Genomic DNA, 27,264 nt, shown 5'->3' on the forward strand with positions numbered 1-27,264 from the left:
TTCGCATAAATTTCAGGCCGCCCGATATTCGAAACCCTCCCCACAATATGCTACTTTCCTCTACAGTTTCTCTTTGTTATCGAATTTGCGGAACTTTCGCGAACAGAAAAACTTGGGCACGCTGACACGAGACGAGTCCACCAAGACGAGCGAAAAATAACTCAATGCGTGGGTCTCGATCGAGGGAAACGAGGGGATATGTCGCAAAAAAAGCGGCACTGTTGCAAACTGCGAAGGACCGAAGTCGTCAAAATCGAATAAGTTTCCCGGGCGATATGTCGTCGAGGGGCGCTGTCCTCTGAGAAACAAGCGAATAACTTCGGCGCGAATGGAAGTTCGAAAGAGGAACGTTTTTCCGGGCATTTCCCGCGAAATACGATCCTGTAATACCTTTTCCCGCGCAGGGAGATTTCCACGTTCCAGTCCTCGAAGTAAATTTCTTTCGGCCGCGACACGCTAATGCCCGCCGCGCGCAATTTAATCGTTTCAATTTCGCACGGCCACTCCCGGCGATCTGTTAGGGACGCGATTTCCTGATTACGTTTAAACTGGATCGAGGGCGTCAGCGAAAATCTAATTGCGTGTAATTTTAAGGCCGAAGCGCGGCTTTCGGGTTGAATTACCGTCGAGCATCGCGAATTCCTTAATATCCGGATCCCTTCACTGTCCGGATATTCTGCTATCCGAACAGTTCCAAGCAAACAGCGTAACCATGACATTTTAACTCTTTTATCCTCCGCGAAAATAATTGCACAACAGATCCAATTGTTTCTTGTATTTCATTTTTAATCTCGAATCTTAAGAGGGCTGTCTGGTCTAGAACCTTAAAGAATCGATTTTTGTTGCGTTTTCGTAAAAGACATGTTTTTAAAAATATAACGGAGTTGAGTAAGTAAGAAAATATTAATTAATAGAAAGAATAGGCATTGATAGAAACCAATGTTACGCAGAGGGGATTTTCTTAAGTTTTAAAAATATTTCCACATTATTTTGAAACAACGAGTTGCGCAGTTACGAGACCACGAATTTGCAAGAAGATTTTCAGTACAATTATAACGATCCAGTACGAAATTCTATGCAGTTATTTAAATGCACAAATTTATAATTTAAAATCCGGAAGGATACGGGGTTTATAAATATTTCAGTAAACTGTGTTTGAGTGTGTGTGTGTCGGTCCCTATGATTTCTGCTAAAATAATGCAAGGGATCAGAAAAGTTATTGCGGCATATCCGAAAATTCTTTTATCTGAACTTTTTATCTCCCTATTAATTTGGATAAGGGAGGTTCTACTTTACTTTTTACCTGGTCTTCGTTGCTACAGCTGACGCGGGGAATTTCAGAATTACATTTCACCAGCCAAAAAAGAACCAGAAAAAGTTTTGCAAGGGAAACGTAGGATAATGTATCGTACAAGAAATTTTTTGCGCTTTTGGTGATATTTTGTTACAACGCATAAAAGCGTGATATATTTCGCTAAAAGTTCTGATTGATGCAGGTTGGGCGAGAAAGTTAATTTAGTCTGTTTAAATTACGGGAATGATGGTTAGAAGCTTATGCTATTTATGTTTGTGGAAATACTTTAATGCGAAAGTTTCGTTACGTGAAAAATGTACAAAGAAGGTAACTTATTTCAATTACAAAATAGAAATAGATATTATATAGTGAGTGTACAAAGTTTGCGTACACCTTTCAAAAACGAATAATTTTTTCAAAATTGGACCCATCAGCTTGACTTTTTTTCAGACGTTAGAAGGATTGCTTTACTAGCTAATGTATAAACAATTTTTTTTAAAATGGTTATCGATCGCAATTGCGAAGGTACAAGTAAAGGTCACGATTTGTAAATTTTTTATCTGTGCCTGTAATGAAAATTAAAAAAACATATATTTTGTAAATGTAAGTAAGTTGTTGTTTGTGCATGTACAAAGTTTCATTGAAATCGGTTGATGCATTAATGAGCTATGGGCATTGTAAAATGTAAAAATATTGGAATTCAGGATTTGCGATTCATTTAAATCGCAGATTCTTATAATTTTTGCTATTTTCAATGAATTATATTTCATAACAACCTTGATCGATTTCGATAAAACTTTGTACATGTACATAACTTGCTTATTGTTAGACCTACCAAATGCACCTTCTACATTTTCATTACAGACATAGATAAAAAATTTTAACATCGTGACCTTTACTTTTACCTTCGCAATGGCGGTCATTAACAATTTAAAAAGAAATTATTTACATTATTTACACAGCTTTGTGCCCCGTACATCTTTTGTTCAGTAGATCATAAGCTACAACATATGAAAAATCCAACTGATTTTACCGGGATAGATTTTCCATATGATTAGTACGGGGTTCTTTGGAATTTAAATTTGATCAGAGCATAAATTGAGTACACGACGATTTCAGTATGATTATTAATTCGATTACAAATTCATTTTATTTATACAATTGTTAATTGAATATTACATTCCTTTCTAGAATTATTGATTACATTGCCAGTAGCTTACGCAAATTTCAATCGCAGGTTAGTCGTAATTAATGAAATTATAGACATGCAGCGAAGTCGAATTAACTATTTAATCGTTTAAGCGGTATCAGTAACGTGTAATCAGATTATGCGTTGCCCAATTCTCTTTGCAACGAAAATACGTAAGCGGTTTACAAGATATTAATAGAGATTGCAAACTCATCGGTAACTGTGTATTAATTTCTGTCAGCGACTACATTAGTCGTGCTAATTGTAAGAATAATTCAATGCATCAAACGAAGAACATAGATGAAAATCTTACTTTTAAATTATTTTCTAAATGCATACAATTCACAGGTTAATTATCATGTGTGGGTATAATGAATAAAATACCTGAAACAATAGTATATATTCACAGTAAATATGTACTTTTCAAATAATGCAGAGTCTAGCCCTGTAACCGATCAACCCTTTGCACTCGGACGGTCAAACATGACCGTACAACAAGTTAAAACAATTTTGTCATTCGTCAACTTGTTTGTACTTGCTAAGTTGCTAAATACATCAGTGTGGCGCGAGTAAATGCGTTCAACTTCGAATGCACACATGAAATGGATCATAAACGATGAAAATGTGCCGCATTGGATGAAACAGAGGGTTAAACTAGATTGATTTTCGTCACACGGCAGCTCCGTGTGTATCAAATCGACTGCTTTGATAGTTGTATCTAACTTTGTTCTAAGCTGCTGCGGATATATCGCTGTTGGCGCATGATTGTTTATACGGTCGCCCATATTTCGCAAAGTTTTTACACCGTTCAATTTCGGCACACCGACCCGAATCTCCAGATTCAATATCGTGGGTCCCGAACTGTGATGGAAATTGAAATTTGCAACGCGCAACGTTTCTGCACAGGCGAGTGAGTGCTCGGGTGCTTGTATACGGTTTGCACACACTGCGCCTTGCGGATTCGAGTCGAATAAGCGAAAAAGATCGAGGGGGGCACGACTTGAGAACCGTGCCACGTTTTCGTGTTGGATTATGGGTAATCCACAGGGACTGAGTAAATATTCGAATAAACTACAAAGAGAGGGGGAGGGGGAGAGAGCGAGCGAGAGAGAGAGAGAGAAAGAGACTGTAATTGGAGAAGTTCGAACGCGTCGTAAAACGCGTTCCAGAAAATGTAAAAGTCGCGGCCAGACCGGGCACTTAATCTATTTAAGTTCGATAGGTAGCAGCTGTTAATTGTTCGAGTTTAAACGTTCACGGCGGCGGCGACGGTGGCGCTCGCTTACTTATTAAACTTTCACCGGGTGGAACTTTCAAGTACAAGCCAAGTAAAAGTCTAATTAGTCATGGAAAATTTCAAACGTGCCACGGGTATAGAGCAGGAGAGCGCAGAGCGCGGGAAACGTGCTACTAGTTCCGGAGAAAAAAAAGAGGATTCGAGTATCGCCGCTACCTCGAGGACGAGGCGGGTCGCTTCAAGATTTTGTCGCGGAGATCGAAACGTTGCGTGGCGTCGCACAGAAAAATTTGTAATCGTTCGGATTAGTAGAAACGATGCGACGTCGACGGAGCCTGCATTATGCATTAGATATTGATAATCCAGATAAGTGTGTATAGAGTCCTTTATCTGTGGCTGTGGGAAGGCGCGCGCATACCTTTTACAACCCCCGTACTGCAACAATGATGGCCTGTCTTCAGAGACGAGCGGTTATGCGCTCTGTCGCGCGCGCGGCTCCGCATAAATTTGCATGCGATGTCGATCAGGGCCGTGTACGGGCCGCTTTAAAAAAATATCAGCACAAAGCGGGCCGGTTCGTCGACCGTGTATCAGCTTTTTCGTTCGGCGATATTTCCTTGCCGGAGTTATGCATTATTCTATCGCGTATCGAGCGAGTCCAACGTGGAAACTGGGTTATCCCGCTCTCCCTCACTTTTTCTCTTTCTCTCTCTCTCTCTCTCTCTCTCTCTCTCTCTCTCGCTCCCCCTCGGTGTCGAATTAATAAATGGATCGCCATAAGAAGCAAATGGAACAGATAAATGGCGCGGCAGAATGATTATGAATTTTTTCGCGTGCACATGCCTAGATCCATCCCGGCTGATTGCACGGAATGACGCGGTATTGATAAAACGACCTGATACCGGGCTCTCAAACTCGAATTCCGACGGATCCCTTGCTTCTCGCGGGTCTATTGGGCGGTGCATCGATGCAAGTGCAACTTTCGTGTCGCACTCTTCTCTAGAAAGTATGCGAAGAAAGTGATTCAATGCACCGCTTGCTAATTGAGAGAAGCACTTTGCAGGACAGTCGTTGGAAAATAAAAATTGTACGCCGTTGTCAAATATATAGTTTGGGAACGAAACCGACCTTGTTGCACATTCTGGTGATATTCCATTGGAATTATCTTACTGAAACGTGTCCAGGAGGAATGCGTTTCCAGTGTGGCCTCACATGCGAGTACGAGCAATTTTCGTTAAACGAACGCGCGAACAAAAGAGATAAATATTCTAGAGCGGCTCGAATCCCCTTAGGAAGTATTTTTCGACGAGTTTCCCGATCGCCAGCATTTCGTTTTCCAATAGCGGAAGGCAGAGGTCGGCTATCCGCAGGATAACATTAATTACACAGGACAGGCGCCATAACGAGAGCCTGAGAAGTCATCGGTTGGCTTTCTCTCTCTTTCTCTCTCCCTGCGTGTTCCTCTCGTTTTCCATTGTCTGATCGATGACTTTGTTTACCGTTCCGGTTGCGACGGCTGTGGTTATCGAAAGAGTCTTGATTTATGGCCATTTCCATTCTGCCACTACGAAAAAAGGCGGCAGCCGGCTATGAATTGCTGTCTGTGGCCCAATTGAATATCGAATTGGCGAAATAATGGCGTTTCATTGTCTCATCGTGGTAACTCGACAAAGTAGCTGAATGTCAGTTACACATTAGCAAATCGAACAATTAAAATCCTAACTCGTGTTGGTCACATCTCGGTGGAACTAATTTTCGTTGTTATTAGACTGCGGATTTAAAAAAAATTGATCTCCTTTTTTAATAGTTCGTTTGATAAATTGAAAATTAAGTAATAATAGTCCTCAATGCATAAAATCCGCAGTCTTGTTATTATGTATTCAAACGAACCGAATTTTGTTAGAATTTATAGAACGCACCAGGATTGAAATGGTACTCGATATAGTAAACTTCAACGTTCCTGTTTCGGCTACGTTAATTAAATAGCTCTGATTTTGTAGGTATTTTTGGGATTGATCGCGTTTCACAGAGGAATTCGTATGACTCGTGAAGGATATTAGTGATGGACAGAAATATTAACACCACATATTGACACGAGTGATTTAATTTTTGTTTATAAATTTGTTGTTTCACTTGTTTCTAAAGTATAAGCTTCAAACATATTTTCTAACACTTCTTTGTCTATTCTACAAAATTCTGTGTGAATACCATCTCTGATAGATCGTCAACAGGATAATGCTAACAACAAAACTTTCCAAACTCACTGAACATCAATGCATTGAACTTACAATACACAGAGATGATTGACACAATCTAAAGATCGATAGAAAAATGATACGCAATAGTATCATCACAGAAGTCCCAAAACTCTTCACTGTCCTGGCTTCAAAATTCTCTCGTATCGTCGAATCATAAACAGAAGAAAGTTTGCGCTTTAGAATTTTCAAACAATGGAACGTATCAAAAAATCATAGTATCATGGCGATCCCAAAACTTTACTGTCCTGGCTTCCCAATACTATCTCTCTCTCTCTCTCTTCTTAATAAAACTGCAACGATGCTCTCGTACCATTGAATGTACAAGAAACTACATTTCCAGACATTTAAACGAAAAATCATCATGATAGAAAAATTCCAAGAGACTGGTTTCCCGATACTCTCTTCCCTGAACAACCTTGCAACGATGTATTACCAAATCGTAAACAGAAGGATCCAATAAATCCGCGGTTGCTGATTGGCCGCGGAATTCGATTCTCATTAACAACACACCGCCGGGAAAATCGAGGCACGACACAGAGCGGTAGGAATAACACTCTGCCGGCGATCGGAGCCCCTAAAAAACCGGAGGTTCTCAGTGATCGCTCGTTAGGAACTAATTTCACGCGGCGGGCGTAGCTAATTGCCTGGAAAAGAAAGTTCGCCGTTTTTTCCGGGGCCCGTGTCGGCGTGTCGTAGCTCGTGCTAGGCTGGGAGCAATTATCGCGAGTGTAGTTGCATCGTGGTTACCGGTTTCCATAGTGGTTGGTGCGAAAAAAGAAGCAAGATAGAACTAAGTAAACCTGGTCCTACGGAAAAATCGAAGACTCGAATTGTGACGACTGAAATCGTTCCATATTAAGGACACCTGAAGTTCCAGATGTACAACTGATGAAGCTTCGTGAAATACATTAACCCCAATTGTCATAAAATGAACGCTGAATATCAATTTATTAAGACTATTACGAACTACAGCGTAAGCTGAAGACTTCGTTATCAAGTAACAAACAATTCTCATTCATAACTTTGATCGATACTACGAACGAAATACGTAAACCTTGTGTTAATATTCATTCGTTAATCATATATCATCTTTATAGAAATTCCGACCACTGCACTGCAGGGGAGCAGGAGCCAGACACGATCGGCAAAACGAGGACGAACAACGACACAGTAGCATCATCAAAGGGAAAAAGATTGTCAGGCGAACGGAGGAGTATCGATCCCAGGGGGACTAAATGCGAATAAATGCTTATCCTTCGCAGGACAACCGCACGAGGAACACATTCGCAGCCGTTTAGCGAGCAGACGCCGCGCGTTCCGAGACGCTACGGCCGTCTTCTTCCTGCGTTTAGCCCGTTGCTCGCAGGATTTAATTAAAGTTTCACCGGGTCGAGCCGGCTGTTATTCCGAAACGGAAGCCAGGCTACGGTTAATATTTCTCTCTCCTTCTCTTGCTGCTGCTATCCACCGTCACTTACAAGGAGAACGCACGGGTGTTGCTGTCGCGTTTGGAACGACAACATATGGAGGTGGTAGTACTTATGTAGTATAACCCTAAGAAGTTTTTAGATATATTGATTGGAAGCTTTTCAGGTGTCTAACAATACATTGCACCTTCATTAAAGTAAGATGTATGGGTACGACGGTAGCACGTCAAGTTGTCACGATGCCGATTTGACACGTTCGCGTGCCAGTTTTACCCGAAAATTTGTTCCTTTTTTTCGCAATATTTGTCATGAAAATATACTTATATGTATATTATGTACCATTGCCTCGCTCTCTTCCTTGATAAATATTTTCAGGAAGCCTACAGCACCTTCGCAGAAAACTTTTTTAATGTATTATAATATTTCTGTTACTTGAAAGAATCTTAAATTTTTTCTCTGGGCTCGAAAGTTTTATTTCTCAAGCGCTAAATTTACCAAGACAGTACGCAACTCGCTCTGGTCCTGGCTTATTGTTAGCCTAACTGAAAACTTCCAACACGTCTTTCCCGAAATCGAGAGAAGACCATGTGTCGTTGAAGTTCTCGCTATCGATCACTGAGCTGTAAATAAATTACACTTTCTACATAATGCATTTTACATGTTTACAAGGGAATACAATGAAGGCCGTTCAGATTAACAACGATTTACAGAGAGACGGGACACGGGCCATTCAACGCGAACAGAAAAAGAAATGTACATATATTACTCTGTAATGCGCACAATTTCGACTATATCGCGATTCTTCGGTGAAGGAGATATCGATAAACATATATATAAAAATGCATCGAACGCGCGTACTCGAACGAACACTAATTTTACATTGCAAGAGAATTCACTGTACCGATTCCCGAGACTATTATTGTAGCAACAGAATCGGACTGGTTCCGAATTAGTTTCCATACGTCAGGTTCGTGAGTTTCTGTTTTAACAGACACAGCCGGGTTCGTAGATTCAATATTGATCGAGGGATAATGTTATTTTTTTGCGTCTTTTTGCTCTACCATTGGAGAATAAACTAACCGGAGCAACATTCGATGATGTTAAGACGAAAGTAGCGCATATCTGCCAGTGAAATTTAATTTACTGTTTATACGAGTTTTCCGATAAACTGATAGGATATCCCTTGCTAAACCCCCATGGGGGAACGATGGACTATGAGTAAACTATGGGTCCTTTCAACAAGCAATTAAGACAGCAATATACCTAGAAGTTCAGTGTTACCAGTAATTCTCTAAATGTATTATATGACACAGGGACAACAGGGGCTATTAGAGTCAATTAAAGGTTCTCCTCTAAACATACGAACTCTCGTCCGAGTATAACAATTAGTACAATACACCAAAAAACGGGGACCGTGCATGTCTCAGGGGGTGACCAACTTCAGTACCAGCATTACAGGTGCCTAAGAAACTCGATCACTCGGCAATATTAATTGCAATCATTCTACTCTTACCGACATCAGTGAATAATTTTAATCCTCTATATACAGTAGACATTAGTTCTATTGTCTGTCGTCACGTCATTTATTGAATTAGTTGTATTAATTCTACCATTCATAGTTTCACTTGAATGTTAAACAAACAAGTTTTACGAGTAATAGCACAGTCAAATATTTGCATTGTTTAAAAACGATTTCGAAAAGTTATTTTGTTAATAAGAGAAGAAAGTTTCGTAAGCACCTGAAGTATTTAGTACTCGACATGGAGTTACATCGTGGAACGAGATAATACTCTAAACATTAATGTAAAACAAGCTAGAGGGGTCTGTTCTTGTACAAGGGTTTAGAAGGGAACGTTAAAGGAAGAAAACCACCGATGTGAATGAAAATAAAGAACCGTCGTTCTCTTTCAGTGCTCTGCCTGCTTGTTCTCGATCTTCGTTCCAAAAGCTGCTGAAGAAATGCTGCGGAAGTGAACTTTCAAGTATAATGTCGAATTCCATTAAGGTTGGCCAACTTCTGTTAAAAACATGAGAAATGCAGGAAACGTATCACTCTCCGGATATTTTAGCAAAGTTCACGATTAAGCCACTTCGCATTCTAATAATTGCGACGATGAACAAATATATATATTATTATTATGAAATTTTCATTATAAAAAAATGTATATAAAAAAACAGACCAATATTGTGCGCATAGGACCGCACGGCCGAAATGAAAACTTCTACGGCGATTGCACACCTGTCTGTTTCTCGCTCGCTACGCTAAACTTAATAGCGTTTCACCCCGGAGCATGACGGATCCGAGGAATTTTCACTTCAGAAAAATTTCTATCTTTCCCCCTTGGCCAACGCACTGTGCGCAGTGTAGTCCTCCACACCAGGGACCATAACTGTTATAACTAGACAGCGGATCTTTATGCAGAATAAAAATTTTTTATGCGAATTACAACAAATTAGAGTGAAATAGAGATTTATTTCCTTTAAATTACGCCTAATAATTTTTGCCATAAATGCATAAAGATTCGCTGTCTAGTTATAACCAAAAAGAAAAAAAGTCATAGAATAACAAGTAGTTCATCGACTAAAATCGTATTGGTTACAGATAAGGATTATAAGTAACCGATCATTTTTTCTCTTGTTGGTAAATGTTATCGTTGAGACAAATTCATTTCGATCACTTATAACAGTTATCAATGAGAGAAATTTATTTCGGTCGCTCATAACAGTTATCAATGAGAGAAGTTCATTTTGATCGCTCATAACAGTTATTGATGAAGGAAATTTGTAATAGTTATTATTAAATGGTACAACTTCCAAATGATCGACAATCAATTATTTCATAAATTTTTTATTGGTAAAATTAATTGCTACAATCAAAATTTAACGTGACAAAACAAACAGATTTAGTGTTGTTCTTATGGTTTGTTGATTCGTCTTGTTGTACGAAACCTTCTCAATGAATTTCACAGGCTTGCTCCATCCGAAAAAAACTAACCCAATAACTCAATAATATTTCAGTAATACATAGTAATAGTAACTCAATAATTAAATAAGCAACCAAAATGAATTTTCTCATCTATAATTATTATGAACAAGTGAAAAGAAATTCAATCATCGATAACTATTATGAGCGATCGACATAAATTTCTCTCATCGATAACTGTTATGAGCGCGATCGAAATAAATTTCTCTCATTTATAACTGTTCTGAGCGATAGAAATAGATTTCTCTCATCGATAACAGTTATCGAGGAGGATCCAATTTTTTGAGCACTAATACTAATAACTGTTATTTGTAACCAAAAGAATAAAAATTGATATTTTTTTATTATTTTGTTCTTCGAATTTTTTTTCTTTATATTTTGTGTATATTATCTTAAATTTCAATAATAATCCATTTTTTATTCATGATCTTTATCGCAGAAAATTTTAGAATAACTTATTTTTGGTCCCTGCTTCACACGTTAAAGCTAGAATGTTATCATTAAGCTCCACGGCAGACTCAATTGTAAGCACATCGTGTCTTCTGCTCTATTAGATATCACGATCAGAACAACTTGCCCCGGGCACATTTAGCTCGGTCATGAAACAGTGTGAAATTTTTCGGTTATGAGTAGGTAGGGTTAACGGTCGAGAAACATTACCAAAGACCGTTTACACGCGCGGTCCATTCCGTTACATGGTATGTATCTGCGAGCGTCCGCGCCGTGAATTTCGTGTTTGGCGCGCCACGGAAAGGATTTGCAGCGAGTAACGAGAAAGTTGTTCGGCGTAAACGCGTTACAACTTTCGAGATAGTGGCCCCGGTGTGCCATCGTGCTGGTCCTTAAAACTTGTGCACGATTTTATATGATAGTGGAATATCATAACAGTACTGCACCGCGTGCCCGCGAGAAACTCTTTCTGTTCGAGGAAACGTTTACGAGCCACGGAGCCGGTATTCCCCTTCGATATTTGATCATGGTTACTGGTCGCTATTGGAAACGGCGAATTTACTAGCTGTTTCACCGAGCTCGCATAATTTTGAACTTTTCTTTACGACCCGGGATATGAACAGGGTCGTTTCGATGTTTCAAGGTCGGTCGAATTATGATTAGACGCACGGAAATTTGCGGAACGAGAGTTCTGCTTGTGCCAAAATTTGATCCTGCAATCCGTATAGGTTTTCACTATAGTTTGTCCCCAATTTTATTCTGTCACTAAGATTTTGATTGAACTACTTACGAAGATTGGAAACCGCGCGCGCGCGTGGCGATTAATTAAAACATGATGTAATTAAATAATTTATCCAACAAACGGGAACTATACGATCTAAGAAAAGCGCACTATATATATATATTTTTTGCATGTCAATCAGTCACTATTACAAGTACATTGTTTGTAATTTTTCTATGTGTCTCATTATCAATTCCGATGAACAAAAACATATTTTAAAAGGAATCTGTGAAACTGACAATGAGTTTTCGAAAAAATTAAAAACCACTATGGAGGTTTGATTTCCGTAAAATATATAAAATATTATACGGAGAATTTTGCCTTCGTTTGCCAAGAGTTAAACGAATAAAAAAGAAAGCTTCTATAAGTTAAATGTATTATACTACATAGTAGATAAGGTTTTAAAATTGTATGAGAGTGACACACACGGGGAAATCCTCGAGAATGACTGATCAATGACAGGCGTTGGGAAAAGTGCTTTCCATGTCTGTCGAACAATATCGACATTCCCGTGTGCATACTGATCGACTTTTCCGGCCCTTGGGATTTAGTTCTTTGCCGAGAAGATTCCAGCGTGCGCCGTTTCGTAGATGTAGGGTTCTATTGCGCCGTGTAAACTTGATAATGGGAGCTAATTAAAGCAAGGCGTGCGTTGTTAATTAAAGCAAGAATTGCTTGTATTACTGTTGGTTAGTGCCGGCGCATTCCAATTGTCGAGGCTCGCGCAAGAAACTCAGGTGTTTGGTTAAACTGCCGACTTAATTTGAAAACAGTAGAAGACGGGACGCGTGGTGTATCCAAGAGAAAATTCTCGGTTTAAAAATTGTACTGTATCATGTTCCAGCACGATAAAGCGTGGAAACATATCCCAAGACTTCAAGGTTGCCTGTATCTTCTGTAACGAATAATTTATTTGCTTTTCTTTTTACCACATTAAATCATTTTTTTAATAACACTGAGGATGAAAAAGCATGAATCTATTTGTAGTTATCTCTGGTACTAATTGGAAATAAATCCTTTTGTATACAACGTCCCTGATTAAAAAGAACTTTTCCTCTCTCTCGCGCGCTCCCTTCAACTTCGCTTTGAAGCTGTTTGGCGAGAATAATATTTCACATTTAATTCACCCTCTCGAGCGACACGTTTCCTGCATTTTCATCCGCCCCGTTTGTTTTCATTCTAAATCATCGGGATGATTCATAACTGACAGATTCAGCCCCGTCTTTCGGCATAACGCGATTTTCGATCCTGCTGGAAATGGAAAAATATACATGGCGGACGTCCATGGTACTTTACCGGTCGTCCGTTTCAATGAAAATTAAATTCCTTCGCCAGCAGAGCTCCAAATGAAATTAAAGTTTGCCGCCCGGTGCGGATAAAATATGTAAAAGATTACAATAATAAAAATACATTGACGAACATACAGTTTTAATGATCGTGCCAATCGTTGCTCATTTATTCCTATAAATGGTCTTCATAATTTTACATTAATGGAAAAGATTCCAACTGAACGCACAAGATGATAAAATAACAAATTTATTGGAACTTATCTTTGAACTATATTCCTTTTTACGATAAATTGAAATTTTATGGACAAATGACCAGGTTCATAAAGTATCATTAAGTTTGCAGAATTTAATATTCATGAGCTACGTAATTTTCATTTTCTACTGCCATTTTTATTTTACATTATTTCGAACATTTAAGAAATTCTTCAAATAGCACACTGAATAAGTTTAAATCATTACATTTCTCAAAAGCATGTAGCGCGTAAATTAAACTAAAGGAATTTCATAATAATTGTAAGCACATCCGATTTAGACCGCCCCACTGTTGGTACCTGTTATACGCCATTTTATTCATTTCGACGATGTGAATACGAATATGGCTTTCGTTTTTCGCGGAAATTACAAGTTCCCGAGATATTCGCAGAAAACTTTCACAAAAGCATAGCTGACATCGACGGCAGGCTTTCTAAACCAATACTCGTTTGATTTCGGTTTCCAATGTGGCTATGCCGTCAATGTGTCACAAGTGCACACGTATAGGCAAAATGCAGCGACCTGGTAAGAAAGTCTTTTGGAGATATCTCGGTAACTTGTAATTTCCGCGATAAATGAAAGCCGTGTTCGTATTCAGCATATTGAAACAAGTGAAATGACTTATAGCAGGTGCGAAAAGCTTGGGGGAGCAATTCGAAAGTCTTACCGCAGACCGAAGAAAGAACGTCGTAGCAATCGTTGATCGCGAAACCATTGGAACGAAGATTCTCGGGTCAAGCAGGTCTCACCCGTCGCCTATTAAGTCGAAGAATAAAATCGTATCTCGGTGGAAAATGGCCGTGTAATCGTCGGCCCTGGAGCGAGCGAAGGAGTGGTTCGGCTCCGTTGAGGCCGAAAAATAGCTTACCGACGGCCGTCGCCGCGACGAACGACGACGGCCGTCCGACGATAGATTGTCCTTTTCTAACAGCGTCGGCCCTGTAAAGTGGACTTCGCCGTCTCTCGGCTCGAAAATAACAAAATTGTCCCGGAAGCCTGAACGACCTTCGAGGTTCTTACCGTCCCGCATGATTTCTCTTCGAACACGCGCTTTCTACCCTTCCGCCAGCCGTTTCGCAGGTCGGAAAGGGGGATGCTTGAACGACAGGCACAAACACTTGGTGTACGATATAATATATAGAAATATTTACACAGACATCGAAAAGAACAGGTAGAACACAGGCTTGCCAGAGCCGGATGCTTAATTATCGTGGTGTGGTTGTCATAGGTACCTATTAGAGGGACAGCGTCCGAGGTCGTCGGCATGCTTTCTGCCACGAGGTTCAGGAATACTGTCAGCGACAGCAGAATGGTCACCCCTGCGATAGTCGGAAAGAAAATATGCACGTATCAGGATCAGTGTTTCGCCGTTCGGTCTTGTTTTTGTCGTAGCCGATCCGGGACCACGAGCTACGCAACATTGTTCAGTCCACGCTCTGACTTCGGTGATGACGAATACACAGACACACCTACAGCTACGTTCGCTTCAAGTGCATTCGCGATTTTTTGGTGGAGAGAAAATCGTGAACGTGAACTATACTTTGGGATAAGGGACGTTCGTGTATGGAACTCCTTCAAGAGGAACTCGTGGTGGCTAAAGAGTCTGCGGGTGGTGTACATGTTGCAATCCACTAAGAGGTGTACCGAGATTGATGTCTCGTTGGTGCGTGGAGCTCTCGGGTGAAGAGGAAAGTTGATATTTTTCTGTAGACTAGATATGAGAACTCGTGTGGCAGGCAGACATTGACAATTGTCGGTCACCTGTCACTACGTTCTCTCAATTTGAACTTCAAAGCTGACTGGAATGTAGGTCACTGGATGAATGCGAGTGCAGAGTGAAATTTATGTTCTCTTAACATACATGTACAGGGTGAGTCAGTCAGAACTACTATCTAAAATAACTCGCTATCTATTGCCTTTATAATAATACTTTTGAATGTATTACGTTGCATTTTAAAGGACGCATCGAATAAGTAGAATTTGATTTTTGTATATGTATATAATTTTTTCTAGGATATCAAGGTGACCTTTATCAAAGTTTCCTTCAAGGTCAACTCAAGGTCATCGTATTAAGGGTTGCAGAATTCATCCTTTCATTAAAACAAGGTACATTGACTTTGAGAAAGGTTACCTTAATATCTTTGAAAATAGAGAGAGAGAGAGATACATATATACAAATAAAATTCTACTCATTCGATGCGTCCCTTAAAATGCTACATAATTCGTTAACACTAACTGGTCAAAATGACCGGTTCCAGGTTTTTTATTTTACAATTAGAAAAGTAATAAAACTTATTTCATAGGAAACGATTCTATAGATATCTTTAATAGTGCACTTATAGGAGTCGCACAGAGATGTAGGAGCCGCACAAAGTCTAAATAATATCAATCTTGTCATTTTAATAAGGAAACATGTACCAGTTACTTTTAAAGCTCAGTAGGTTTAGTGTTGAGCAGTTTTTTATACAAGCATAGATACCGGATTAGTTTAGATAGCATTTCTTGCTGACTCGCCCTATATTGTTGTATATTGTGCAAGTATTTACAGTAATCTGGCGAGTTTATGTACACATACAAAATGTTGGAGCACGATAGAAATTTATTATTTCTGATAAGAGACTGTCAGGACTTTTCTGTACTCTGGTTTGTCATATCAACTATCCTTTTCCTTTAGCTTTGATTGTATGTCACGTCAATTACAAGGTCGAGCATGTTGTCTTTTGGATATGATTTTCAGTAGAGTGTTCGATGTCCAATCATGTTAAACAGACGGGCCCGTATTTCGAGTTTGATTTGCTCATTGTTATGAGCGACTTTTTATTATGTAGTACCAAAGTTTTACATCACCTTATGGTACGCTGGGTTTACTGCGTCCATTTCAGGCGGACGTATCGGAAGACAAGATGGCCGCTTAACATGAATCCACAACACTATCATAACGGCTTCGACCGAGGATGAACTTCCTTTGCGAATTAACTATTATATGTTGTCCGTGTGGAAACGTTTAGAAGGATCGATGCCATCGTTTTAGTTGTTGTAATAGGATATTTTACGAACTCAATAATTGCAGATAGACTGGTTTTATTCGAACAATAATAATTGTGTAAATAACTGACGGATATTAATCCTCATATTGTTATTTTCCCCGCAGAGAATACGAAGAGATACCGTGTTCCTGTGTTTTATAACAAAATAACATAATATGCGTTGGTTTTATGAAACATAACAATCATTTTTCACGCGTATACGATTTCGAATAAAATAGTGCACTTTACGAGTACCACATTTCATCTTTTTTCTGAAAGTATTCCGAACCCGAGCTGTTGATGTACGCTGTTACATCAGTCATAAAAAACAAGCTAAACCGTTTTCCTTTTTCATTTTCCTATGTGTTTATAATTTACGAGGAAAACACTGGCTAGAGAGAGTAAATAACGCAAACACATTGTGTACTTTACGATTAAATCGCCCATTGAGCCACGATATGGGATCCAGTGCAACGTTCCGAAATTGTTCGACACCTTCTCATTGTGTAATCAGTCTACAATTTTTTCTTCGCAAGTCAAACACACATGTTATTGTAAGCAAATACAGGATCGATCTGTCAAATATTGAGATATTCGAATTGTGCGGGAGTTTATAATCTGTTGACATCATTGAAATGGGATACAGACGTTTGAGTTAGTGAGAATTTTTGGTATTGTTTGTATGCTAATTATGGAATACTATTTTCGAAAGAATGTGTAAATATTTAGACAGTATAATAACGTACGCGTACATTTCCGTTCCAAAAATTATTGAATTATTAGGAAACTGATAGTCGTGTAGTCTATGAACTGTTAAATCAACTATTTCCAGTACAAACAAGAAGAATCGTGTAATCAGAGAAAGACATCACGATATAATATGAAACGTAGTAGTTTATTAATATTTCTTTTAGGGTCATTCCATGCCAACTTATCTGTCTTGGCGGACATTTTCGCGGTACAATGGGCTTGCGTTGTACGCGTTGAACAGCTATCAAGTTTCCCAATTCGCGTAGTTATTAAATTAAAGCCCGGCAAGGGCGAATTACCAGCGGCAAGTCGAGAAACCTACGATTCGAACCCGTCACGTATCGCGGAACGCGTCATTAGCAAAACCGTAGGTTATTCATTCAACGGGAACCTCCATTCTACTCCAAGTGACAGTCTCTGCTAGATCAAAGGGAAATATTTTCCGCCATTAGCCACTATTTTTGCACAGGTCCCCGGCCCCGGTGACTGATAAACGAGTCGTTTAACGTCGACAAAGAAGCCGGCCGACGAATGCAGCTCTTTAATCACTGTTACCAGTGCGACGTTACTATAACACGGGTCAAAGAAAAGTTCGACTTGGCTGGAAACAGGATTTTCGCAACGCTGTAACCTTCTCTCATTTCGTTTCGTTACTGTAATCTTAGATATTACGAGATCCTCGTTAATAATGTACGGAAGAATAGGGTAGACGCGATCAGCTGCAATGATGATCAGTATTATTGTTACAAAATGACTTTTCTTGTTTACGTCTCATTATACAGTTCGCCGCACGCGTGTACGGTCGTGTGACGAACATGGAGGGTAAAATTATTATCGCCAGGCTTATTTCTGTAATTTTCGCTTCATAAACATTTTCGGTTTTATTAATGAAATTGAATGTTACTTTTAGGTTTGTGCTGTCCAACATAAGCGTCGATTTTTGTTTGTAGCTAATGTTTCGAGGTCTGAATTCCATGTTATGTGTAAGAGCATCAGTAGGAACGTTATACTACAGACTATAGACAAATAACTGTAAAAGCTAAGTAAACTGCAGGTTTCTTTGATAGGGTGATTATAGTAACACTTATTCCGTCTTATTGCTACCATAATCATAAAAATACAAAGATGATAACACAGATAGAACGATTTGAAGGTTTTACTTCGGGTTAAATTGTAGCATCTCTGCTAAGAAAATTGTATGTCACAACGTCCATGAGACATTATTGAATTATCTGAAGCAGTTTTAACTATCTAGCTTGTTATATAATACCCGTACCTTCTTCATACACTTTCAACCCCATAATAATTGAAATGCTTGTTCGGTGAAAGTGTTATATCAACGAACAAATACGAATGTGTATTATAAAACGCTAGAGACTAACCAAATCGCGTTTACTATCCAAGAATTTACATGGAGGTGGATAAACAGTAATTGCCCGTTCACGTTCAACAAATATTGCGCCTATCGCGCAAACACGTGCACAGAGGAAACTACATGTAGTAGATTTGCATAATTTCCGCGAACGAGAACTCTGGAGACGGATTAACACGTTCCGGTTATAGCATTTTGAACGGGTGGACATTTCAACCGCGTTGGGTCTCTTAGTTTCCGGGGACTTGAAGCGTGTATTAAGTTCCTGCGAATCTCTGAATTTGCTTTAAGACAGTCGTAAGTTCGTCATGCAGCGTTGCCTCGTCGCGGCCTCGTTTACTCCGGAACAGCAACAGGCATAAATATGCGAATTACGTAAAAACTAACAACATGAATCTTATTTCTGGATACTTCTTTAAAAGTAGGATAAGTATCCGGGAACAAGTTTCATGTTCGTACTGTTTACGAAATTTTTATAAACAATTTGCAACAAAGGGTAAGAAGAGAAAACGTTCACAGTAGAAGACGCCCTTATGTAAACGGTACCAGCGACAACCATCAAAATCAGACCTGACGTAAATCGTAACTAGACAGCGGATTTTATGCATTTATGACGAAAATGAATAGGAGCAATTTAAGACAGCAAAAATATTAGAAGAATTTAAATAGACTATTATATTATTCTCAACTTTTATTAGACATATTAAAATTTTTATTTTGCATAGAGATCCGCTGTCTAATCATAACGAAGATCATATACAGATCATAAATTCCCGAGATTATCACGGAATTGATTTAGTATCGATTAATTACGTACGCATTGCCGCGCGTGTCTGTCGGTTCGCGGCTATAGAAGCTTGCTCAATAAACACTCGGAACTAATTGTAAGGAACTAATTGCCGGGCATGCCGAACCTCCCCTAACCCCGGTCATCCCACTCGCCGGCCAACAACTCTGAATGTTATTGGCGGTTTGCCACCTGCATCGGATGCAGCTTGTCGCGGTTTGCTTGCCGAGATCTCATCGAGAACGTGACCTCGAACTCTTATCCGAGTCCGTGTCTAAAACAGACTTTAAACGAATTAAAGTTGCGACTGCGGCGACCAGAAGTCCGTGTCAACCGAATCATCGAGGCCTGCACCTGTTGGATCGAACCGGTGCAGAATTATTTGCTCGGGTTTCGCCAGATCGGAATGGAAATCGTACAGGAACCGCTATCACGCGAAACTTTCCCAGTGAAACAAGATGTCACGTGTTCAACTAACTCGGAAGCTCTAACCCTCTCTCGTCATGGATTAAATGATCTCAGTTTGAAACTACCTGTTCTCACGGAATCCGTAGGGTGTCCTAGACCGCGAATTTTGTGCGCTTATTGCGAAAATGTGCGCGCGAACTCTAGACAATACCCTGAATTTCAGATAAACTTGATACAGCTTTATTCTTTCCACAATTTATAAATCTCAATTCTTTAATGTCTTCGACATTCTTCCTGCCTTTGAAAATTAATTTTGTTCATGCTAGCTCTATGATTCCTTATACATACATATCTGTTGTTGTCAGGAAGAACGCCGCATGTCACATAATTTCATTTCCGAGATATTACCGTTTAAAGTTTTCATCACTAAAACTTTGATGTATGTAGGACATCGGTTAAATTGCATTATTTTTTTCAGCCTTTCGAACTTATTTTAATGACTTTTTTTCTGGTAAATACATAAATCCTATACTGTAGAGCTCAATTAATGTATAAACTCTAATTTTTTGAAATTGTGACATGCGGCGTTTTTCCTTGCAACCACAGACATAATTCGGATGAACTATCTTTTAAAAAGAAGTTGCAAAAACTTTAACAGCTTATATCTCGATAACTATTTGTTTGCGACACGTGGCTTCTTTCAAACTTTTTCTCTTCTGGATGAGTGGAAGGTGTTGATGTAAAAAATTTTGCGGCAAGTTTCTCTTACAAATGTCCACCGATCCAGAGGTGTAGTAGATTCACCCCTACAACGGATGACCATTACTTTTTATACACCCTGTACATTAACGCCAGCATTCGTAACTATTTCACAACTTGATGTAAACAATGTAATCTATATTTATAAGCGGCGGGTTATTCTGGCCGAAAATTATTTAACTAGAATAATTGGTATGTCGAATTGCTTAATTTCTATTTCGTTGATTAAGTCATGATGGCAATTATTTCCATAAAAACGTCTCAGAAACGTGGATTTATTAGAAAACGGGCACAGAGCACAAATAATGCATATGCATATCCAGCGTGAATCTTCACATTAGTTTTCGCATTTAGAGTCAACTAGCCTGGGCTAATGTTATTAATGACTCGGACGGTTGCATGCTCGTGGCATCGGCACTATTGTGTCCCTAATACGGCGTATTAATCTATCTTCGGGCATTTCGTCTTTTCATGTAATACAAATTGCGTGTAATTGTTTCTGTCACGAAGATTAACGAAGGGCTTGTTTATTTTGAAGCGTGGCCGCTCGAGAGCAAGAAATTGACACTGATGTTCTATTTCTTTGAGTATCGACGCGATAAAACTATTTTTCGAGAAACCGAGAAAGCAAACATATCGCTGTATCAGATTTCTTCAGTTCATGGGGGACACCTGAGGGAATGTACAGGGTGTTCCAAAAATGTTGAAGCTCCTTGAAAGAGGTGGTTCCGGAGGTCATTTGAAGCAGAGTTGTGCAGAATTACAATTGAATTACTGCAGGAATCATAATTACAAAGTAATTTAATTACTTTGTAATTCAGTTATATTGTAATTTATAATTCAGATCTTCATTCAATTAAATTACAATGTAATTCGTAATTGCAATTGGAGTACAATTATAAAATACTTTGTAATTAAATTATATTAATTATAAAATACTTTATAATTAAATTATATTAATTACGAATTACGATGTAATTAAATTAAAATTAAACATTAAAGCATAATAAAGTAATAGGTAAGAAGAGGTTGAAAAATCCATGTGAAGGTTTCAAACAGAAGGAATTTATTAATTATAAATTTATAATATCTGAACAGAAATAACTTCTACGTTACACATTTTTAAAATTTCAACAATATACATGAAATAGCGTGGTTCATAATAATGAACAAGGACGAGGAACAGAAAGTACGCTACACAAACAGCAAACAAGTATATGAAAGAAAAACACAAAAATATATCGCACTTCTTCAAAGTTCTGGGCTATAATTTGGAGAGCTGTTTTTTATTATATTGTATTTCTCAATTACACGTCTGATTAAAATACTTAGTAATTGAATTAATTGAAAGGTTTAAATTATGTAATTCAGTTACGACGTAATTGAAATACAATGTAATTCAATTGCGTAATTGAATTAGCACAACTCTGATTTGAAGTAACTTTTTCCTTTGCGAAATTGTTCTCTGTGGCTTTATTAACCTTTTGCACTCGGTTATCACGTCTGAGGCGTCACTAAAAATTGCTGTTCCATTATATATTGTTTACATTATTAAATATATCGGTATCTAATCAATTACTAAACATTTAGGTATTGTATGAGGTATTGTACCACACAATTTTATATCCAAAAAATTTCAAAGATCGTAGGGAATGGAAATATTCTAGATCGGAAGAAATGTGTAATTTTCCAGTTAAAATAACTCCGAGTGCAAAGGGTTAAGAAGTTATTAACGAAAAACGTATATACTCCGTCCGAAGTAGCCGCGCTCTGATCGGTCCGTGTTTTTCGTTAACAACTCCTTAACAAAGCCGCGGCGAACATTTTTTCGCAAAGGAAAATATTACTTCCTTAAATGGCCTTCGGAATCAACTCCTTCAAGGAAGTACAACATTGTTAGGACACCTTGTGTAGTCGTGCAATGGGTTAATTTATGCCGAATTGATTCCGCGAAAGTTGAGGCGCCACCGTCGCGGAAATCTCGGGGATTTATGGTTTTAATTCTGACTTCGGTTGCCGTCGCAGTAACCGGCATCCACTTAAATTCCGCGAGTGTTTTATTCTGCGTATCACGCTCGAATTCGGCGAATTTCCGCGTAAATATGTCGCCGGAATAGATGCTCAACGAGCGCGGGGCTAACGAACTGTCGCGAAACTAACAAACGCGCGGCGCGAGTATCAAATAAAACGAATCTCCGACGAGTTACGCAATTTCACAGGTATTCGAAGGAGTTACGATATTAGTTTCGAAGCTTGCTTGAACATCTCTTACAGTTCATTCGCCCCTCCGCCGCGGCACACGATAATATTTCAAACGAAATTTAAACAGAGATGCGCCGGTTGTTATCACGGATTGCGAAAATGAAAATACGGGGATGCTGGTTATCCAAAATTCATTCAGGAGTCTCGCCTTCTTATGGAATTGTAACTTCCGCAATAATTCGGTAACAGGCACACGTGGATTATACGTAAACGTCCCCAAATGTAAACTAACCTTGCAGCGGACCTGCATAGTGTACAGTGCGAATTCTGGAATATGTTAACAACCGTTTTCTTTCAATTTTGACGGCATCGAAAATTTTTTATTTACATTTTATTGTGGTTTAACCATTAAATTTATTCTTCAAAATTCGTTATTAAATTCATTCAACTACTTGAATATTCTGTAGCCCAATATCTTCGTTATAGTAGGCATACTACCACGTTAGAATCAACCTCTGAGAAGGTATCAGATATTCCTTCTCCATTCCTTCGCTCAGATTTCTCGGAGAAAAAATGTAATCCTCGACTTGCTAGGATCACTTGATCTGTCCGCGTATACGCTCGCGAAAAATCTTTGATCTCGATATCAATATGTACAAGAGATTGCGTCTGTTTGGAAGCGGATCTCGTGAGGATATGTCAACAGCAGTTCCATCAACAACCCCATAAATACATCCGAGTAAAGTATTTCGCTTCAAAGGTGGCTGCATCACAAACGTGATAGAATATGCTCGGCTGTAAAAAAAAAAGAAAAAGAGTAGGAAAAATAAAAGAAACCAGTTCGCCCGTCCCAGTTTCATCGAAAAGGTCGGAGGTAAGAATTTGCAGTGTTATTGAAAGACTCTCGCAACCCTCTATCGAGAAGCTTAGTTGTAGCCTCAGCGACGGAGGCATCGTTGCGATAGGTTGTTTCGTATCTTATTTGACAGCTTCAAGGAGGCCGGTGTTGCCCGGATGGCTCTACAGAAAGACCACTTCATTTTCCAGACCTAAGTCCATTAGGATCCTCCGGTCGGGCTAACATGAAAAGCCTCGTTCATTCTGATGTCTTACGCCCGACACGGAGAGGCGGTTGATAACGTCAACGAACGAACCATTCACGATATTACCAGTGGATACACACCTTGTTCGACATGCTGGATCAGCGGTATTCAAATTGGGAGTGTCTACGGTGAATGGAAGTCTGGTTACTTGAGATGACCAATTTTGTTACCATTTTTACTTATGTATTACCATTGGTCTTGTTGTACACAAAACAAGAATTAACCCTTAGCAGTCGATATTGTTTGGATTATTAAATATGTCGATATCTAATCAATAGACTGCGGATACAGGGGCTAAGTGAACATCGATTTTCCTCGTTAATCGACCGATCGGTCGCGCGATCGGTCGCGCGATCGGTTAAGGACACCGGACATGATGAAACGAAAATCTGGGCTCGTGTAGAACAGAGAATCGGAAGGAACCGGCCTGTGAAAATCGTGTCAAGGTGACAGATTCGATACATGACGACGGCGCAGCCGTGCAAGCAAGGCCGCTCCCGTGTGTGTACGTTCACGGTCCAAGTCCTTTGTCATGGTAATGTTCAATCAAACACACTTTTCATGAAGAGTATAGCGCCGCTTTGCGGCCTTAACGCGTGGCGTTGCTTGTGCGTTTCCTCCGTATTTATCCGGTTAATGAAATTCGCAACGCCCGCCACCGCGCCCGCGCCACCTCGGAATTTACAACGGCATAATATTATGGAAATTTCATTCATAGACGTCGCAATAATGCCCCGTCTAAAGAGCTACATTTTTACCCATAATAATAAGCTCTCAACCACGGTGAAAATTGTTCCCCGGAGGATGGCGGAGCTCCTCGGACTGGAAAGATCCGGTCGCCGCCTAGAGCTTTCTTTTCTCCCGCTGACGCAAATACATGCACCAATTAATGAATAATAAAAGGGTCGTTTATATAAAAACGATTGGATTAATTAAAAAACTTTCATGTTTGATTGCTCTCTTCTCAATAATTTCAATTCAATTTCAAAATGTATCTGCATTTCATTGAAATAGAACTTGGTATAGACTAATTGATATACAACTTATAATACCACATTGCTCGAAGTGTTTAATGTCACGTGACAGGTTCAACAGAATTCTTCGAATGTTATAACATCCGTCGAAGTCGGAGCAAAGAATACTGATCTACCAGAGTCTGTAATAGGTTTCACAGAAACTTTGAAGACCTTTAATTTCTTTTGCTCCTCTAACGTAAGAAAGTTTCAGCTGACATTAAACTGGAAAGAAAGGTTCCGCGAAAGGAACGGACTCTGCTGGTGATTAATTACGGACCAGAGGCAACAGCATTTTAAGAAGTAAAAGAATGGGTCAAGAATGAAGAATGATGGAATGTGATAAATCGACCTGCATACAAATATTATCTTAGAGAATTTTTTTGCACTGTGTAACTTTCAATACATTTGTATTAATATGTAAAGTTATGGATTCCACAGATCCACTTGGGAAATATTCGTCATTTAAAAATGTTTAGTATTAGTATTGTTTAATTCTTTGTCGTACTATAATCTTCTATTTTAAACGAGCATTATATCAATTTATAGATACTGTACTATAGCTCGATGTCTAGTAATCAGGAAACCAATAGTCAATAACTAGTAACCAAGAAACCAATATTCAATAACTGGTAACCAAGATGCCAATAATTTATAAATAGTAATCAGTGAACCAATTTGTATAATAGTACTTCTTATATAATCTTCCTATAAGATAAGAGATTGCATCCTCTAAATGAATTTCCTTTTGTGCTTGTTTTTCTTTTACGAGATATTTTAATTTATATATTGCATGTTTCAAAATTGTATCTTGGTTGTACGTATGGTTGTCGTTACCATCCCTACCAAAAGAAATAAATTATCTTGCAAATTGGCAAAATGGTGAATGCTTAAAATGCGTACAGTGGTACCTCGGTATACGTCTGCTTTGGAGTACGTCCAATTCGGAATACGTCCTGTTTGGAGGTGACAAATTTTGCTCGGTATACGACTTCTGTTCGGTACATTACAGAAATATATTTTGTGTAAATTTTGCATCATTTTACAATAATTATCTCGGAGGAAAAATTAAATTATATTCGGAGTTGATGTATTATTTTATTAACTGACTGATCATACAAGTAAGGACAGTCAAACCAGTTGAGTCTAGTGAAAAGCGACAGAAGACGAAAAAAGAAAAAACACCAGAATGTTAGGTTTTATTGCAAGGGGACTCTTCTTCCACAGAATAGAATATCGTTTGTTTCTTTTTGTATTTTAGCATTAAGCAGAGTTTAAATTTGAAAATCTAGAATATAATCTCATTTTTTTATTTATGTGTTTAAACAGTGTTTAAATTATTTTACAACACCATTAATGTAGGTATAATATCAATAGGAGTTAGTTAGTCATCAGTAGAACGGATTAATCATTTTTACATTACTTCTTGTGGGAATGGTTGGTTTGGTACACGTCCTATTCGGTATAAGTCCAAACATCAGGAACGGATTAAGGTCGTATACCGAGGTACCACTGTATTTCGAAATTTCATACTTTTTCCCGCAATTGTTTAATAAAAATTGAGTATGAAAAAACTCATGTATTCATGTGAAGTGTGATAAATTCAACGTAAAAGTGTTCGTAGCAGATCCGTTTGCAAGAATATCATGGATGTCTTATTAGCTTATCACTGATTAGAATCGTTATCTGAACAGATGAAACGCTTGAAACTGCTGCTCAACGACTCGATGAAATTTGCGGTGATAAAGTAGTGTACGCTAGAAAACCAAGTGACTCCGAGAAGAGGTTGATGAGAAAATTGAAATATTTAACGAACCGTCGTCCGTGGATATTGGCAGCACCGGTGTGCAACGGAGTATAAAACGAAATAATCTGGCGCGCGGAGAGGGAGAGAGACGACGCAGCGCATCGTGGACGTTTGATGCTCAAATGGTTTATCAGTATGACACAGATTGCATTAGAATCAAGAGCCTCTTTCGTAGAAGTCTCCAGGCAGATATTTCATGAAAAGGTGAGCGAGCAGTCATGGCGATGCCGGGAGACGCCGTAGATTATGTATCCAAGTAATCATGCGCGGAGAATGAGCGCCTGTTGGTGAAAGAAAACCCAGGACAGAGCGGCTCGAGTGGTTTAGCACTGGGAAGGAGAGTAAAAGTGTCCACGGGTAAAAAGGTACAGCCAGCCACTCGAGAAACGGAAAATTTACTGAAGATTCAAGAGCGTTGTAAATTAATCCGCCGCGCCGCTGGAAATTCGAACGAATCTGCATAAAACGGCAATCGTGGCATAATGTCCCCAATATCGAAATTAAAACGTCCGTTCAAAATGTTTACTTTAAATCGTGTAAAATTGATTTCGAAGTAGTCGGTAACGGCTTGCCGTTTGAGCAATTTGAGATAAATAAATGGAAAATACTTTGAATAAAATATACTCTCTATTTTCCGATTCGAACAAAGGGTTTTTATTCACCGAAAGAACGTCAGAAACTCATTGAATCACCCAGTAGTTGGCAAAACTATTTAATACCGGTGAAATAACACCGGCGGATTTCGCGGAGTTCCCGAGGCTTGGATTCGCGATTCCCGGCGCTAATGGAACGTCTGTTTGAGTCCCGGGACAGAGTTTAACTGGCTGACAGACGTGCAGGCGACGTGAAGTGACAACAATGGCAGAAAACGCGGAAG

At 39.0% G+C, this 27,264-nt stretch overlaps 1 protein-coding gene across 10 annotated transcripts in view; it reads right to left on the reverse strand.

Annotated features, from left to right (window-relative positions):
- Positions 1–27,264, reverse strand: part of Nachralpha6 (nicotinic acetylcholine receptor alpha6) — a 390,412-nt gene that overhangs the window by 99,937 nt on the left and 263,211 nt on the right. For 8 of the 10 annotated variants that reach the window (XM_076420937.1, XM_076420941.1, XM_076420942.1 and 5 more), the window contains one exon: positions 14,393–14,479. The exons of the other annotated variants lie outside the window; for them this stretch is intronic. In XM_076420937.1, the coding sequence (XP_076277052.1) occupies positions 14,393–14,479 (87 nt within the window). The remainder of the gene's footprint in view (positions 1–14,392; positions 14,480–27,264) is intronic. 10 annotated transcript variants of the gene reach the window in all.

This window comes from Lasioglossum baleicum, chromosome 3 (genome assembly GCF_051020765.1).
Source record: "Lasioglossum baleicum chromosome 3, iyLasBale1, whole genome shotgun sequence".
Classification (NCBI taxonomy): domain Eukaryota; kingdom Metazoa; phylum Arthropoda; class Insecta; order Hymenoptera; family Halictidae; genus Lasioglossum; species Lasioglossum baleicum.